Here is a 17,497-nt window from a genome sequence, read left to right on the forward strand (position 1 = left end):
TGGGGAGCACCACACGAGGGGGAGCACAGTACATGCTTCCTGCTGGATGGAGATACATGGAGCAAGGGAGAGGAACCAAGATACATCCAGGCTGCTGAGTGCTGAGGAGCACCGACCTGCTCTTCATTACCCAGGGCTGGGTAGCTATTTTAAAGTTTGAACATGGAAGCCAAATAGCAGAGCTGTGACCACAAGTCAGCCAAATTCCCACTCAGAGCCAAATGCTCCAGCATGGAACAGATTTTATTATCGCAGCTATGTTACATTTTCCTTTATTAAGCTGCCTTGGATTTATTTTAAACTTTTTTTTTTGGACAGGCTAGGGTTTTCAAGTATCACAGTAATTCTGAAAATAGATCTTTTTTATTGATACAGCGGACATCTATTAGTGTATTAAAATGTAAGGTGATATGACTGGGGCTTTGCTGGCTGAAGAAGCAGAGCTTTTCCTGTGGAACCTGAGGCATTGACACACTCTTGATTTTTAAGTGGCAGTGGCAATTCTGGCTCTTGGTGCCCCTGTACCAGAGATGATCAGCCCAAAGCAGTGTCAGGAGCATGGAGTGTGTCAGTGGACACCAAAGTCTGGCAGCCTCACTCCATCTCCTGGTGGGAGATACATACATTTTCCTGAGAGGGTTTAAGTGTCTCCTTTGTCTGGGGTGTGCAGAGGACAGTTCCATGGGTATGGTATTGTACACTGGGAATTCCAGGTATTTCTGTCAATACCTGTCAATACCTTATGCAAATTTGTAGAGACTGCGGAATTGCTACAAACAAACATTTGGATGAAGCTTAAGTTTCCCACATACTAATACAAATTCAAAATGTGGAGGTGCTCAAAACTTTCTAGACAGCAGATCTATCCATGTTGCACTTGGAGGTATGAACCCTGGCTGGAGCAATTCCAACAGCTGGCTTTGGGGATGCTGCTGAAGGCAAACCTGCCACGGGACGGGGCAGTGGCATTGCAGGAGGACACCAACTTCCCTCCAAGAATGTGTACTGTTGTCTGAAAAGGAAATGGGCTGAGAAATTCCTAATTCAGTTCCCTCCCTTGCATGTTGTCTGTCTTAAATCTCCCCACCTACTCGTGTTTTGCAGAGGTTCTGGAAACAGCAGCAATCCCAATGGCTTTGTGGCAGGGCAAATACCGTTCAAGCTTTTAGGGCTTTTCAGATTATGTTGAAAAGTCACTCTCCAAAGTGCTGTTTTAGATCCCATTGAGTATCAAAGATATGCATTAAATTACACTATTGAATCCTTCTCTGCAGAAGATGACAGAACTGGGATTTTATACCCTCAGCAACAAGAGTACAGAACTTTGCACACCCTTAGGAAAATGATAAGGGGGAAAAAAAGGAAAAAGAAAAAAGAGAAAAAGGAAAAATAATAATGTAATAACTGAATTCCACCTCTAAATTTTCCTTAATATCAGTACCTTCATGCAGGTGTATGTAAGGGTGTTAATATCTTTTGGCAGAAAGTTTTGGCAGACCTAAATCATGCCAAACCACATGGATAACTTGTTATTGCAAGAGAAAAAGAACAATAGCATGTTATCCAAAATTGCCTGTTATACCTACTCTGTGACAAAACCAAGAAGTTTGTGGGGAAAATAAAGGCAAAATGTAAGGCATATGATGACTCATATGAATAAAGCTTAAAAGCATGTCTTGTGTCCCTTAGTGAGACACATAACGATCCCCATAACTTTAGGATCTTTGACTTTGCTTATCTGTGCGTAGATAAATGTAAGGCATTAAAATGCACAGCCACATTACTTCATGTGGGTTAACAAAGATGAAACCATCTAGTAAATTCATGATTCATGGCAGTACTTGTGAAAAACAGCACATCCACATCTAACCAGGGTACAATATTTTTGAAAGCCACAATGTACGCTGCAGAGTTTTTTACCACAGTCTACTTTTGAGATGTGCTGTGCAACTGCAACCACTATAAAAATTGATGGGTCTCACATCAAAGTAATGTAGTGCTACTCATTTACTCTTGTAAGTACATCTATTGTGAGGACAGGCATGCTTCAGTCTCAAACCACCTTCACAGCAAACTTTACATGTAACACTAAACAAACTGCCTTGCCCTTTCTGGTGAGTTTAAAAGGTAACCAGACAAGCATCTTTACACTAATATGTTACTGAAGTATCTGAGAGGGGAACAACCAACTTGTGCTGACCCCAGTGAAGTGGGTACTGCAGGCAGTTTTTTGAGCATACCCTTTGCCAGAGGTTAATGCCCTTTCCAGAAAAAGCTTTTTCCTTCTTTTTCCTTTTTTCTTTTTTCTCTTTCCTTTTCCTCTTTTCCCTTCTCCACTGTTTCACTCAATTGGGCTAAAAAGCAAACAAACAGTGAAAATGACAGGGCTAAGACAGAAATAACCTTCAGTGGGGCTGCCAAGTGAGATAGGCACATCCAACAGGGAGCAGTAAACATTTCCACCTGGATGACGGTGATGAGCAGGTTAGTCTCTCTAGCTGTGCCTCATGCCCCAGTGAACTCCAAGAGTCAGGCACATTCGGGAAGGATGAGTGCAGTGAGGATGAGCAGGGGAACAGACAGCCTCTCTTACAGAAGGAGGCTCACAGACACAGGTCTGGTAGTGTGCAGCAAATAAAGACAACAAGGGAAGGAGATGGTTCTTCATTAGTACACCAGGAGTGAAAACGGTCACTTAAGGTATAGGACAAGATTTGCTTAAAAACAAGTGGGTATAAAATTCCTGTGAGTCAGTTCAGGTTAGCAATCAGGCAGAGGTTTCTAAAGAGCAATGCAAGTGAGGCTCTGTAGAGCCCTTCAGCAGTTACTCTGGCTACAGCTGCCATCCAAGTGTTCAGCCTAATGTTAGTGGGAAAGCAATATTGTGGCTGGCCACATCTCAGCCTGCCACTCTCATCCTCTGTGTGCACCCGCTGGCACATCCCCACGGCAGGAGCTCGCAGAGGGGCACGGCTGGCACGCAGGGAAGAGGGCCAGGAGCAGCAGCAAAGCATTTGCTTCCAGAATGTCAGCTGAGGGATAAAATCACCACTGACCGCGGAACTTGCACGTGGGAAAACTGGTAAGGAGCCAGAGCCAGAGGATGACACCAGAAGGGAAGAGGCTGGTGTGAGGGAGAGGTAGGCTTTGTTCTGATGTTCTAATCAAGGCTTAGCTGCGTGTTATTAAGCAGACATGATTCGATGTTAAGACTGTTCAGACACCAGGGATAATCAGGCCAGCCAAGTTCAGATTTTGAATGTGAAGAAGGAAGCCATGCAAAGAAAAGTGCTGCAGTGTTACAATTTATTTTCTCTGAAGCTTTTGCAAATGATATTTTTCCTGGGGCTCAAGAAACTTTGGCAGGGTCAGGATGGCAATGATCAACTGAGAAAAATAAACATTCTGAGAAAAATAACCCAGATAGCATCATCAGCTCTGTAACTATAAAAATTAATTAATTTGCTTAGCACTTTGAACTTAGTAAAACACAAATCTCAGGGGCCATCTGCACTTGAAAGCTCTTTGGATTAAGGCAGTGTGGGAATTTACACCCCCCAGGCTCTGCTTGAACACTTAAATTATGGTTGACTTTTAGTCCATGCAAGACAGGTTCTTGTAACTTAATACATTTTCAAAGCGAGGAGTGTCCACACATGGAGTTACTCTGCAATAACCAACTGCCCACACAGGCCAGCCCTAGCAGCCAACACTGGAAGCAGGCATTTTCAGTACTCAAGCACAGAGCCTATAAACATTCACTCACTCACTCACTCACTCACTCACTCACTCACTCACTCACTCACTCACTCACTCACTCACTCACTCACTCACTCACTCACTCACTCACTCACTTTCATGCAGGTGAATGTGTATCTATCCAGGTTCTGTGGGGTTCCTCATGCACATGCCAAAGTACTTACAGGACTGGATTTGTAGAAAGGGACACGTGCTGTGGCCTTGAGTACCACCTTAAAGAAAAACACTAATGCCTGGACTGGGCTAGTGTACCCCACCATCTCTCCCATCCCTCTGGCTCTCCTGCACTCCCAGATAATGCACACGTGCTCAGTCACACACAAACCCTACAACACCCCTTCCCCCATGGAAAAGTCAGCCAGCTGTTACAAAATTCAGACCTTTCATTAACACAGTTTACTGGCTGATAGTGCCAAGCAAAACAGAGACAATTAATAATATTCAGGACTGAAGGGTCTGAGACAGCTTATGTGTAAAGGATTGTATCAGTTGTTTAAAAAGGACAAACTTGCTCCTGCCTGGAGTGATAGGGAACAAAGGGCAGTGATGTATAACCAGGGAGGAAAGAGACTCTCCCCGTGCCTTTTGTAGATTACTGTGTGAATGACAGCAGCGGCAGGAGCAAACACCTCTTTTCATTTGCTCAGCCTGCTGGAGAAGAATAGCAGCGCTTGCCAATGAAGCTGCAGCTGTGCTTCAGCGCCGTTTAATCACTGTGTATGACTGAGGGTTAATTAGCTGCCATTCTTACCCCTATTTGTTGTTCTAATGAAGATTTGCATAAATGTAAGAGTAGGGGGTAACTGATACTTGATTCTTTGCTTCAGAGGCCAGGGTGGAAGACTTGCCCATCCTGTGTGTGTTTATGTTTGTGGGGGATTCAATGTTGCCTTTCCATCTGACTTGATCTGCTTCTGGCTGATGAACGGTGAAAAAAGAGTTCAAAGTTGCTTATCAAATCGAGACCCCTGTTGTGTTTCTGCCTTTAGAAAGGGGCAGACTAGGTAGATGAAGAGAGGACTGAGGGATTAGAAAGTTACTCCCAGCTGACAGAGAGGAAAAAATATATATGCATGTTTCTGCAGCTACTTATGTGTGTATATATATATGTGATATATTTCAATGATATATATATCAGTGACATACCTTTCTATCCATCCATCCATCTGATGGCAAGTAACCAATAATTTTTTAATGACAAAATATCACAAAAAATAATGACACAAGCAGTACAACTGCAACATATTAGGCAATATGATAAAAAGTAAGGACTTGTAAATTTCTGCAAGCCTTCTGCTGTACATCACTAACATTCAAAGTTCACTTTTAAATAAAAAGAATATCTAACACGAAACAGGCAATTTCCAAGGAAGGCAAAAATGACTCAGCACTTCAAAAATATCTGCCATCAGTGCCTTGTGAGACTGGGATACAAATTAAGAAATTGTGTTAATTCATCAAAAAAAGGGAAAATTTTACCACAAAGCAAACAAAATCCAAAACTGCTTCATAATTAAAGAGAAGATTTGAAAATGAAACATCATAAAATTCTTTTATTCACTTTGGTCAGGACAATGCTTATGGCTGCTAACTGAAAGAGGCTAAATGGAAGAACTTCCCATTTTTGGGACTTGTTGTACATGCTGACTTGTTGTACATGATAATACTGTATGGATAACTGTTTTCAGTATTCCTCTTGATATGCTAAAACTGTTGTTTGACACCATCTGTAAGGATTTAAGATCGAGAAGGGAAAAGTAGTGAATTTCTAAATTTCAAATCACTGCTGGAAACTGTCCAGCTTTCAAGATGACTGTATCCCTCCAAAGAGGGTTGACCACAAGAAAGCCTGTATTTACTGCCCGTTTCTCAATCCCTACACAGCTTTGCAGTGTCTCTAGTTCTTTACCTGATCTCTAAGACACATGAACAAACATTAATTTGGTTTTTGTACACTTCTGTCATCTATCTGCCTGACTACCTACAGACACTTCTGCATATTTTTGGCCAAACACTAACAGAAATCAATCTTTCAGAGACGTTAGCAGAGAGCATTCAATCCGCCTGAAATAAATGTGCCTAAAATGGTAACACTCTATCACTCCACCTTTTAGCTGAAAGGAACACCACAGGTTTCAATGTTTTATACAGCAACAAACCCACATGAAAATAAAAACAGTCAATCACATTTACACCCGCTCTCACCTTTGAGTTTTGAAATATTTCAGTATTCTATTACAGCTTTCGATTCAGCCCCTGATTATGCCAGAATCTCACATTCTGCCCTTTTCAAAGCAATTTTTAGCCCCTCAGGCAAATTAAAAATAACACTGAATAATAAAATACAAATATTGTATAATAAAAAACAAACTAGCAACAACTCTCATGACATATAAACATCACATAATTTTTCTTCAATGATACTTTAGTAATTTCTACATATTATGGTTTTCCAAGGCTACAGTCAGAATTATGTATTGGTAAACAGGGTATGAGAAAGAGGAAATTACAGATCTAGTGGTCAATGGCATAGAACAAATCTAAAAGAGCTGAGAGGAGAGGTTAAGTGCTATGCTAGTTAATAAGAATGACAGCTTGCTTTGAATACTCATGCTGACGGTCCAAGATATTGAATAAACCTCATTTGAACTAATTTTCATTATTTGTAGAGCCTGCGGTAGGCATCTATCATTGTCAGTGCTATTAATATTCTTTTCAGAGACCACATTATCAGCATATTTAAATGAAAGCTTTCCTTTTCAATATTTATTAACACATTAATATTTCTGGGTGGTAATATCCTGGTTGTAATATCGAAATTAGTGAATACTAAGGTATTTTCTACTGATCAAACTTTCTGAATTAAAAAAAAAGAAATTCTCCAATATTAAAACTGCACGTGAGCTTCTGAAATTCTGCTTTCTTTTTCTACTCTTTGTATGAATGGCATTTAAAATTTACTTTTTTGTGTTTTTTCAGTAGGTACCAGTAAACCAGAGCACTGAGCAGATATTGGTGAGCTGACCAAATGTGAACGGTGAATGAACGAGGACATGAAAGTTAATTTGTCTTACCAGGGTTACAGTCTGTGAGGAGGGAGCAGATGGAGAGGAGAACTTTAGAAATGGTTAACGCTGGACTCCAGTTGTCCTTCAAGATGTCCAGGCAGATGACGCCTTGGCTGTTAATGTTACAGTGGTAGATCCTTGTCCGGAACGTTACCTGGAAAGGACAGTGGGTCTCAGTGGAACAGCGTTCAAGCCAGTAATTACACAACTATTAAGCAAGGAAAAATCATAGGAACAAACATTCTGCTTTCTAGGCTGAAATGACACTACTCTGCTACTGCTGTTTAAAGACTGGGCAAGACAAAATAAAGGAAATAAACTCTGCCCCTTGCATCTTGTGGCCAGCAGTCAAACCAGTTTGTACAGGCTGAGAACAGGACACATTTCCTGAGCTTCCTCCTGCCTTTGTCTTATCAATCTCATTTTTTTGTATATAGCCAAAAAAAAAAGCTATTCCAGCCCCTGGACAATGTTCATAACTCAGGTCCACAGATCTATCACACTTTGAAGGAAGTCAGAATGAGACAGATTCTTCTACTGTCTTCATCTGTTCATCATCTGACACAATAGATTAAGCTGTAAAAAATAAATGCAGAGGCATCACAGCAGTGACTCCTGAAAAGACTGAAATTACATATTTTTGAGAACTGCTGCTCAAACAAAATGCTTTTATTTACATATTTTAGGTTACATTTTTATCAGTAGAATTGTTTACCAACATCTTTTGGGTCTTTTTTGTAGTTTATTTTGATGACTTCTGTATCTATTTTATCTGGTCTTCCAGGTGATCCTACAGGTAAAAAACCAAGGAGATTATTTTTGCCCAGAATAATGTCCTTCTTCTTCAAGGTGAAGACACAGGCTTTTTATTTTAAAAGAAGCTCAGCTATGAAAGTTCACTTCATAGTTCAGAATGAATACTGGGGCTACTGGAAAAGAAGGGACAATGTGAAAAAAACCCCAACCCCCTCAGAGGTCATCAAGGACTAATTTCTCCACCAGTTCTACCCAAACGGCAAGTCAAACCCAGATGGTTTCACTGACATGTTGATAAAATCTAGAATTAAGATGTAGAATCTCAGCCATGTACCTCACCAGCAACAGCCCTGCCAAGAGAGGGGCTGGGCAGGCAGGAGCCAACAGCAGGCAAAGCGCTGCCTGTGCTCTCCACTCCACTTGGACAGAGCTCATGTCAGCTGCAGTGCTTACAAACCCACCCCTGCCCAACCACAGATAAACCCGTGTCTGGAGGGTCATGCAAACTGGTGACAGGCACGCTCCTTCTCTGATTTCCTTCAGTGTCAGAGATCTCAGTGATCTGAGAGGGATTATCGGGCTGCTCAGCAAGCAGAAGAGAGGATACAAGTGAAACAACACAGTACCTGTGTAAAAATACTTAAAGAAATAATTCCCTAGCACACTGAAAAATTCTGCCCCTTTGGATTAAATCAAGAAGCTTTGACAAAATAATGGAAAGAAAAGGTAGTAGATTTATGGCATTAAAACATTGCATTCAACAAGAAATACTTCTTCTTGTAAGTACTTTCCCATATAGATCTGGAAAAATGCTTTGGAGCCCATTGTCATGCACCAGTGAGCTCTGTACCAAAGAACCCTACTAAGCAAGTTCTTCAGTTTTTAAATGCTTCCATATCTAAAGGTATTGCTAATTAATAGAATTTGACAGTTTGCCATTCCATATCCCACATATTTGTAGGTTCTTTCATTTTCCCCTTTACTTGTAGTTTTGCTTATTGTTTTCCAGCCTAAGTGCTTCACTTCTGGGACTTTTATGAGAATTTAAAATATTTCTAGCACAATGATCTCAATTAATCCAAATGCTACAGCCAGATGATCTATTTTCTCCCCCTCATTAGAAACAGGAGCACATTCAGCATTTGGAGGGAAAGAAGTTTTCTGTGAGATCAAAAAAGTTATTTATTTAAATAATTATAATTTGGTCCTAAAATTAAATGTCTGTCTACAAAGGGAAACTATTTTGAACAAGGAAGGTTACCAATGCACAAAAGCCATAAACTACCTCACAGAAACTGCATGTCAAAAGTGCCCAGAAAGGGAGATGGTGTGGAGGACCATCCTGTGAATTGCAGGTGCTCATTAATTCCCCAGGTAGATTAACTCAAGGAACTCCTATACTTCAGTTAGAAGTCAATCAGTGAATGCTTCCTAGCAGGATGTCCTAGGACTCAGGCAAACACCTGCTTTATTTTAAACATTGTATGTATCTTTTTAGTACACCATTGAAATAAAGCTTAAGCCTAAGTATTTTACCTCAACAAAGGTGCTTCCCTAAACTTGCACAATGAAAAATTTGAGGACTTCATTCAGTGGCACCTAAATACACCAGAGAATAAGATTTGTGTGGACCCACTGAATGTGGAGGAAACACTGAATCCATTGCACAGATTAAATTATAAAATATTTATAGGCAGGTCAGTCTGAGCTTGCAACCTGCTTCAGAGAAGGTCATCAATTTGAGTGTGTATTTTAAGTGTAACTGTTTTGCTGCCAGCAGAGAGGACAGAAACTGCCACACATTTCCCTGCCTCAGCTGCTTCTGAAGCACTGAAGCAAGGACATTGGGAATTGGTGGGATTCAGGACCACTGAGATGAATGGAGGAAGTTCATGTCTTTCATGAACTGTTCAACACTCCACTGCCATCTCAGGCTACCTGGTGGATAAATGTGTGTGGGAATATACCTGTTTGCAGTTGGAAGGCTGTTTTTAGAAAATGCTTAGACCTGAAATATAGCATTTTTTCACCATGAGTACATATCAAACCTGTGACATTGAGGAACGCAAGATAAGGCTTGCTGCTTACCACTGACAGTGTCACCAACTCACCAAATATGCTAGTGCACTTTAAAATGCCTAAGACAGAGGCACTTTAACTATTTAAATGATCACATATTAGTTATTTTATAATGACAATATGTTATATTTTATTAATTAATTTTAATATTGAAAAATCAGTTCCATTAATTAATGAAAAAAACACAGTGTTTAGAGTTGCAAAAGAAGCTGTATTAATGACAGCCTTAACAAGCTGGAAACAGTGGCCTGAAGGTGGCAGGTGACAGAGTGCTTACCCCAAGGCAGCAGAGTACAAATGGGATGACACACTGCTTTCCTCATCCATGTATTGCCTCAAATTGCTGACAATGTGGGAAATGCTGACATGTAACTTCCTGGATGTTGTGCTTACCATACCTACATTATAAGATTATGCAGGATCCTCCTATTATATGTGCAGAGAGAAACCATGTGTTAATACCTTTCCAAGGGAACGGCATTTTCTTTATTATGGTCATATTTTTACCTTTGATGTCACTTAAATGTTTCCTTTAAACGGTGGACCCTAATTCCATTTATCCCCTAATGAAAACACCTAAACAATCCCATGCAGAGGCTCAAAGGAGTGTGTGGGTGTACAGGCAAAGTCACCTTCAGACAATTAAATGATAGAGAAGCAATTTAGGGGTTCTCTTGAACAATAAGTGTTCTCAAAGGATTTATTTTCTTTCATTCTGGAATTTAAAGAGCATACCTAATTCTTGTTGAATAAAAATTTAGGTCAGAAAAATGCAAATTATGGGAAATGGGGAAAAACAGGACTACCTTCTGAAAACTGTGAGCACTACAAACAAACTTGCAAAAAGTAATGATAAGAAATTTATATTCAATCACTTTTGGAAATAAACAATAATAAGCTCATCTGTTACCTTCTGCTGACTGCCAAACATGCAAAGCTATGGCTGGCTGTTCACTGAGTAAGTTTTAGGATTGAAAAAAGACTGTAAAACCTGGGAAGAGGAAACTAAGATGGATTTCACTTGGATTGGAGGCAACTGGTTAAAGGCTGAAGGCAAGACAGGTAATTTCTGGATCTCAGAGTGATTTTAAACACCAGTTTTCCAGCACAATGTAGTCTTAAAATAACTTACTATCTCTCTTCTGCATGGAGGTCTAAACATAACAGTCACTATGGTGGCTGGTACACCATCTCACACACTTTCAGACTGCATTGAATGCAGTTGAAATCTTCTTCAAAAACATATCAGGAGGAAGAAATTATTCCCCAGTTTTAAAAATTACATGCCAGGGGTAACAGTGCACCCTCAGGGACTGCTTTCATCAGCCTTTTTGGGTTCAAACTCTCACCTCCTGATTCTCAGTCACTGGAGCCTGGTGACTGTGCAGGGAGAGAGGAAAGATTCCCAGAGCCAACAGGAGAATAAACAAAAACAACCTCCTTTTGATCAGCTAACACTGGAAGCAGAGCTGAGATCCCAGGGCTCTCATTCCTGCGATTTTGTAAAGTTCCTTTTAAGACCTTTCATTTCTTACAATGATAGAATCCTGCACGCCTGCCTGAGATGAAATTTCAGTATTCCTCAAATATTCCCCAGGAGTTCTGCTTTAATAAAACTGCAGTGGCACTACCTGAAGTGGAAGAAGTTGTACTGCATACAGAAAGGGGTTTATATATATATATATATATATATATAAAAAATATGATGCCATTTATGATGATGTTCATAGAGCTCAGGAGAGAGTAAGTTGTTCCCATCTCAGTTTGCCAGACTTTATGAGCAATACATTTGTCTGCTCAGACAGAGAAAATAAAAACCAGATTGGGCCTACACTCTTTAATCATATGAGAAAAATAGTCTCAAACAATCTAAATGAAAAATGTATATAGCTCTGAATGACACAATGTTCATGCAACAACCTTCATATTAATCAGCACCCTTAATTCATATTAATCAGCACCCTTTAATTTCTTACAGAGTGCATCCATTTATCTATGAGCACTGAGGCTGTCTTTCTAAGACAGGGTGGACTATTTCCAGTTTGTCAGTACAGATTTGTAGTATGCACATGAACAACTGTTGAGATACTTAATGATTTTTCACAAAAAGTGCATAAAATATGACTGGCCAGATGATGCTCACTATTTAAGAATACATTTTAAGTTTACAACAAGAAATGAACTTCATCCAGTTCTCAAAACACTTGATTATCTAATTTTACTCAGTAAAAAACAGATATGATTTATTTTATTGAAGGGAAATATATGGTATCTGCATTAGCAGGAAATAATAAACTGTAATTACGTTTGCTTGACCTACAGAGAAGTCTGATTTGCAAACTGTGCTGTGCTTCTTTGGCAAAATGCAGCATGCAAGACATCACTAGCCAAAAGTGGTAACAATTTAAATGGATATAATAGCATCCACATGAGTTAACCTTTAATATTACTGAAAATGAATCAGTATGCAATGTGAGTAATTATTCATTATATTCATTGTAATTATGAAGCTGAGTAACTACTCACACTGTCTCATTGAACAGTGTTGCAGGGGAAAAAATGAATAAACATAGCAGCACTAAGCATCTATATTATATAAATGCACTCATTTTGCACACAGATTTAACAGCCAAAAAAGTAAAAAGGGACCTTTGATAATCTTTGATGTATCCAAGAGGGCAAATAAAAAAAAATCCCAAACGGTACAAAGTTTTCTGACAACAAGGAAGAGAAGGAGAGGACAAGGGAAATGGATTACAATTTGGGTTAGCATTGTTCAGAACAGAAACAATATGGTAATATGCCAAGCTTCAAAAGCTTTCTCTGACAAAGTCACTATGAGTTTTTATAAGAAGATTTTCATATAATCAGCACAATCTTTCTTACAATTGGTAGTTCCCTATGGAAAGTCAACAAAAACAGTTCTTTTATAGAGAGTGAGGTTTTTTTAAGATTTACTGGCCATTTAACTTTTATAAAATAAAACCTCCCTTTTGAAAGCATGGAGGCTGTATTGTCCTACATGTACACCTCTCTCAGTTCACCAGAGTACTCCTACATGGTGCTCCAGGCACGAGACTTTATTCCTAGACTTCACTCTAAGAAACAGGCGCCTCTTCCTCCTCACACAATTCCAACAGCCTTTGGGTATTTAGGTACTCCATACATGAGAAGTCCCAGGCAGACTGACTTCAGAACTACTAATTTTTTGTCCTGATCAGTTCATCTGTTCTCATTTTATAGTAATGATGTGCATAAAAGTTTTTCCTCCCACATCTGTGTATATTTATCAGTGTGTGAGTAAAAGAGGACAAGAAACAACATTGACATATTATATATTTTTAGATCACATGGGTTTTATGCACTAGTAAAACATGCTTGATGCAGCAGAACTATGTAGCTTCTGACACATGTAGTTAAAGACAAGTTGTCTTTTGAAAATATATTTGACAAGCAATATCAAAACCAATGCTGTGAGGCAGAAGATATTCCCCATAAGATGCAGGCCTTCTGAAAGAGCTTAGTGTACTGAGTATTCACAGGAAATTGGTAGAACTGATAAACCACCTAAGCCTTGGTAAGGAAAACAGGAGGAGTTCAGTTAGACAGAGCTGTTTGCATCAAGATTAAATAAATCAATAGAAACTACTGATATAAATTAGTGTATTATAAACAGAATGAATAAGGAGGCTATTCATTAGAAGAATCATTGGCAATTCAATTTGCCAATTACTAGAAGAATTATCAGATAAATTAAACAAAGTCTCAGTGATTTTCACGGTATTGCCTTATCAAATATATATTTTGCATTTATTCATAATAAAAACATAGTTATTCATTCTCTCCTTAGTCTAACATATTTCTGCTCACATCTATGTCCTCCACTTTAAAACTCCCATTCTGTCATTTTGAGAGACATTACAGTTTCTTGAGCAGCCACCTGGGTTTGAGCTGTCCAGAGCCCTGTACCACTGTACGTTGGTTCAGCATCACCTGAAGACATCACAGACTCACAGAATGGTCTGGTTGGAAGGGACCTCGAGGATCATCCAGTCAACCCTCCTGTCACGGGCAGGGACACCTCCTCCTAGACCGGGCTGCTCAAAGCTCCATCCAGCCTGGCTTTCAATGCCTCCAGGGCTGGGGCATCCCATGGATGTGACCCCTGGAATACACTGTTTCACAAGCATGGGAACTGCACTCTGCAGCTCACATGCCTGGAAAGAGCTGCTCCATAAGAGCAGGACTGGGGCTGATCCTGCTGGCTCTGACAATGGCCTGTCGCTGGCAGGTTGTCCACTTCTTCCTCTCAAAGACTCCCCTGCATCTGATTTCTGCCTCCAAGCACCCAAAGACTTCACTTTCTGGGAAAACCTGCCAACTCCATTTATTGTCACGGATGAAGGATTCCTGGGCTGCTCTCAGCAAGAAGATGCAAATAGAAAATCTGGGCGAGAAGAAAAGGGAGCACGGAGGCACAGCAAAGGGGTCGTGGGAGGCAGCGCCACACCGTCAGGAGGAGGAGGATGGGGAGGGCAGGAGGCAGCTGGAAAGAGCTGTGAGCAGCACAGCACAGCTCTGGGAGCTAATAGGATGTGACAGAGGCTAGGAGAGAGGTATGACGAGGCAAATGAGTGTAAGGGAGAAGGCTGACAGGAGAACATTGCATTTGAAGGCTACCCTTATGATGGCAATATCTGGGAAGGGGGGCAAGAGGAGGTGGACTGAACCCCTGCCTGCATCAGGGTTACAGAGATGGTAAAAAGGGGTTGATCAAATGGTAAGGAGTTATAGAGCTTCATGTGTAAATTGTGTTAATAGTGATAAAAGCAATTTAAAGTGCATGTCTGCCTTCTAAGTTTCATTTTCATGATGCAGGTTAGAAATACCAAGGAATGCTTATTTTTTTTGCAGCTACTCTTGGAAGCACTGCTTTTCTATTAAACTGCAGATAAAAGTGTCCTTAACAACCAATCACCTATAAAACAAGTATGAACATGTAGAGTAGAAGCCAGGAACAAAAAGAATTGCCCCTCAGACATGAGGTTGAACTTACAAAATAGGTTGAAAGTGTCTACCACAGGAGAAGAATTCCACAAAAGGATATTTAGTGCATTGAGATCACTGCTACATTACCATTATGTATAAAAAAACCTGATGAGATATTTAATATTGCCATTAAGATCAGAGTCTATAGACATTGTGCATTGTCCTTTAAAAAGGAAAAAGGCCTCCCTTGCAGCCCAGCAGCTGATTTAAACCATCAAGATTTTCAAGTGCTGAGAACAGTTTTTCAGTCAGTCGATAGGCATGGGAGATTTACATGGAGGAAACAGAGTTTTCTGTTATTTTAATTTTGATTTAGAAGTGATTTAGCATATTGCAGCTTTCAAGTCCTATAAACCATTTTCCAGTCAGCTGAAATTAAAGTCCCCAGCAAGATTAATTGTAGAGTTGGGATTAAGAGATTCTATAAATCACTCAAATTCAAAAATAAAGCTAGCAGAATATTAGGATAATGATAGACATATCCATATTGTATCAGCCACAGCTAAATTGAATTGACACTGTAATAGACTGAACATAGTCAAATATGAGAGTAGAAGTTATTAATAAAGATTATTCTTGATGAAAATGCAGACTCCACTGCAGTGACAATTCCTGGGAGTAAAGTTCTCTTGAAGAGCATTCATTTTTCTACAAACACCTGTACAAAAGACCAGTATGGCTTCCTGATTTGTCAAAGCTTCCTGCTCCAGAGGGACAGTGTGCAGGATAATGAACTTACTGCCATTCCTTCAGTTGCGTAGTGTACACAAAGTGGCAGTGTTTGTACTAATGGCTAAATTTTAAAGATCTCAGATCAAAACCTTGCATACTTGGGGAATTCACTGATTTCTTATGTGGACTGAGGACAGAAATTGAGGTGAAATTCTTTCTGTCAGACCAGGCTGACTAAAAGATGTGATACCCCCTACTCAAACACACATGAACATACACATATATAATCATACACGTACACCCACAGATAAACACACACACATCCACTCACAAGAGACATCTATGCATGGCTAGATCCCATTCAATAATCTGAAGAAGCAGCTTTGGGGTATTCAATGGGATAGAGAGAGAGAGCTTTCCTCTGTTAAAGCCAAGCAGGGAACTGTCTGAATCCATTAAGGATGAAAGGAAGATGGTTAGCAGGAAAAAGAAATCTCAAAGGTATTTCTAAAAAAGGTCGGGGGGGGTCATTAAGCCACTGAAAAAATGTAAGGTTATTTCCTTGGCAGGTGATCTACACATCTTCATTCGTTTCTGCTCTGAACATGCAGCTTTGTCTTTTTTCCAGTCCCCTACACTACAAGGGATGTGCTGTATTTTTGGGCTGAAGCGGAACCTCACCTTGTGACCGAGACTGAAGCCTCAGCAGCACCTGGCCTCCAGCAGAAAGTGAGCTCATCAGCACATCTATGCCTCACTTTGTGTGTTCCATACCTTCCCTCTGTCTGGCACCTTGTCCTGGGGTGACAGGACATTTTCATGCTTTGTATCCCAAATCGTGGTTTGTTTTTTTTTTTTTTTTTTTTTTTTCCCCTGTTCCCGTATTCTCAGTTTGTTTTGTCTGTGGCTGAGCCCTCCCCCGGCTGCTTGCTTTTGGCTTGCTTGCTGCTAGCTTTAGGCTGCTTTGCTGGCTTTGCTCTCTTGCTTTCTGCTTTTTGCTTGCTTTTTTTTTGCCATTTTTCTGCTTTTGTGTTTCCCCTTCTTTCCTTCCTCCCTTCCCTGAAGACATCGGACCTGCTTCGGGCCCTGATTTCGGGAACATCAAGGGAACACCCCCCGGAGTCTGCACCTGAAAGAAGCTTTGGCACCCTCCCCAGCAGAGACTGCTCACCCTCTCTTGGACTGGTGAAAACATTTCTTGTCATCTCGGACTGTTTTCCTTGTGTTGGAGAGTGATTTTTTTTTCGTTATTTCTCAATAAACAAGTTTTTTCCACTTTCTCCTCTGAGGAAATTCCTCCCGAACCCGGTGGTGGGGGAGGGAGTTGTGGAATTTTGTCCTAAACTAGGACACACCTCATAAAACCAACGTGATGCTGAGGATGCAGCTGAGAGGAGAACGGTGATCGCGCAGCCCGCCCGCTTTCTTGCTGACTCAGCCAACGAGGTGCTCAGCTTGTTTCTGCAGTGCTACAGCAGCTTCCTCACAGTGGAGGCAAGGAAATATTCTTAATTGATTAGAGCCTCCCAGAAAGCCAAAGCCAATTTGTCAGTTCTCAGATGAGCTGTTCTAAAAATCTTGTTTCTGGTTGCAGAGCTAAATCAGAGTTAGGCTGGGCTGGCCCTCCATCACTCCTACTCAAGCTGAATTGGTCACACAGAGATAATTTTTTGGGCTGAAGAACAACTCCTCTGCATGAGTGTGCTGCAATTGTGAGTGAAGCCAAATGCCACTGATTTATAAGGAAAGCAGAGCTGAAAAGGTCAGTGACCTCTGGCTCAAAATATTCAGAGTCCAGTTTCAAGGCATGTGACAAAGCTGAAAGACTGAAACAGACTGACTTCAAAGGGGAAGAAATTAACAGTGTGAGAAGAAATTATACTCCAACTTACTACATGGTTTATTCTGTGAAGAGTAACTCAGTTTGATACTATGCTTATGGTTTAACTTTAGAAAGACACTGACAAGTAAGGGCAGAGAAAATGAAAACTAAGGATCCATAGGGGAAAGACTTGTTGGTGCACACTGGAAGGGAAACCTGATGACAGTGATGTGTTGTTCTACAAAACCTGGAATGTGAGCTGGATCACACATGAGAATTAATGTGGAAAATG

General features: G+C 40.4%; 1 protein-coding gene across 2 annotated transcripts in view; it reads right to left on the reverse strand.

Moving 5' to 3' along the window:
- The window catches only part of LOC134556767 (ubiquitin-conjugating enzyme E2 E2), a 200,471-nt gene that overhangs the window by 15,988 nt on the left and 166,986 nt on the right, over window positions 1-17,497 (reverse strand). For both annotated transcript variants that reach the window (XM_063409067.1, XM_063409057.1), the window contains exon 5: window positions 6,834-6,981. In XM_063409067.1, coding sequence (XP_063265137.1) covers window positions 6,834-6,981 — 148 coding nt within the window. The remainder of the gene's footprint in view (window positions 1-6,833; window positions 6,982-17,497) is intronic.

This window comes from Prinia subflava, chromosome 1 (assembly GCF_021018805.1).
Source record: "Prinia subflava isolate CZ2003 ecotype Zambia chromosome 1, Cam_Psub_1.2, whole genome shotgun sequence".
Lineage (NCBI taxonomy): Eukaryota > Metazoa > Chordata > Aves > Passeriformes > Cisticolidae > Prinia > Prinia subflava.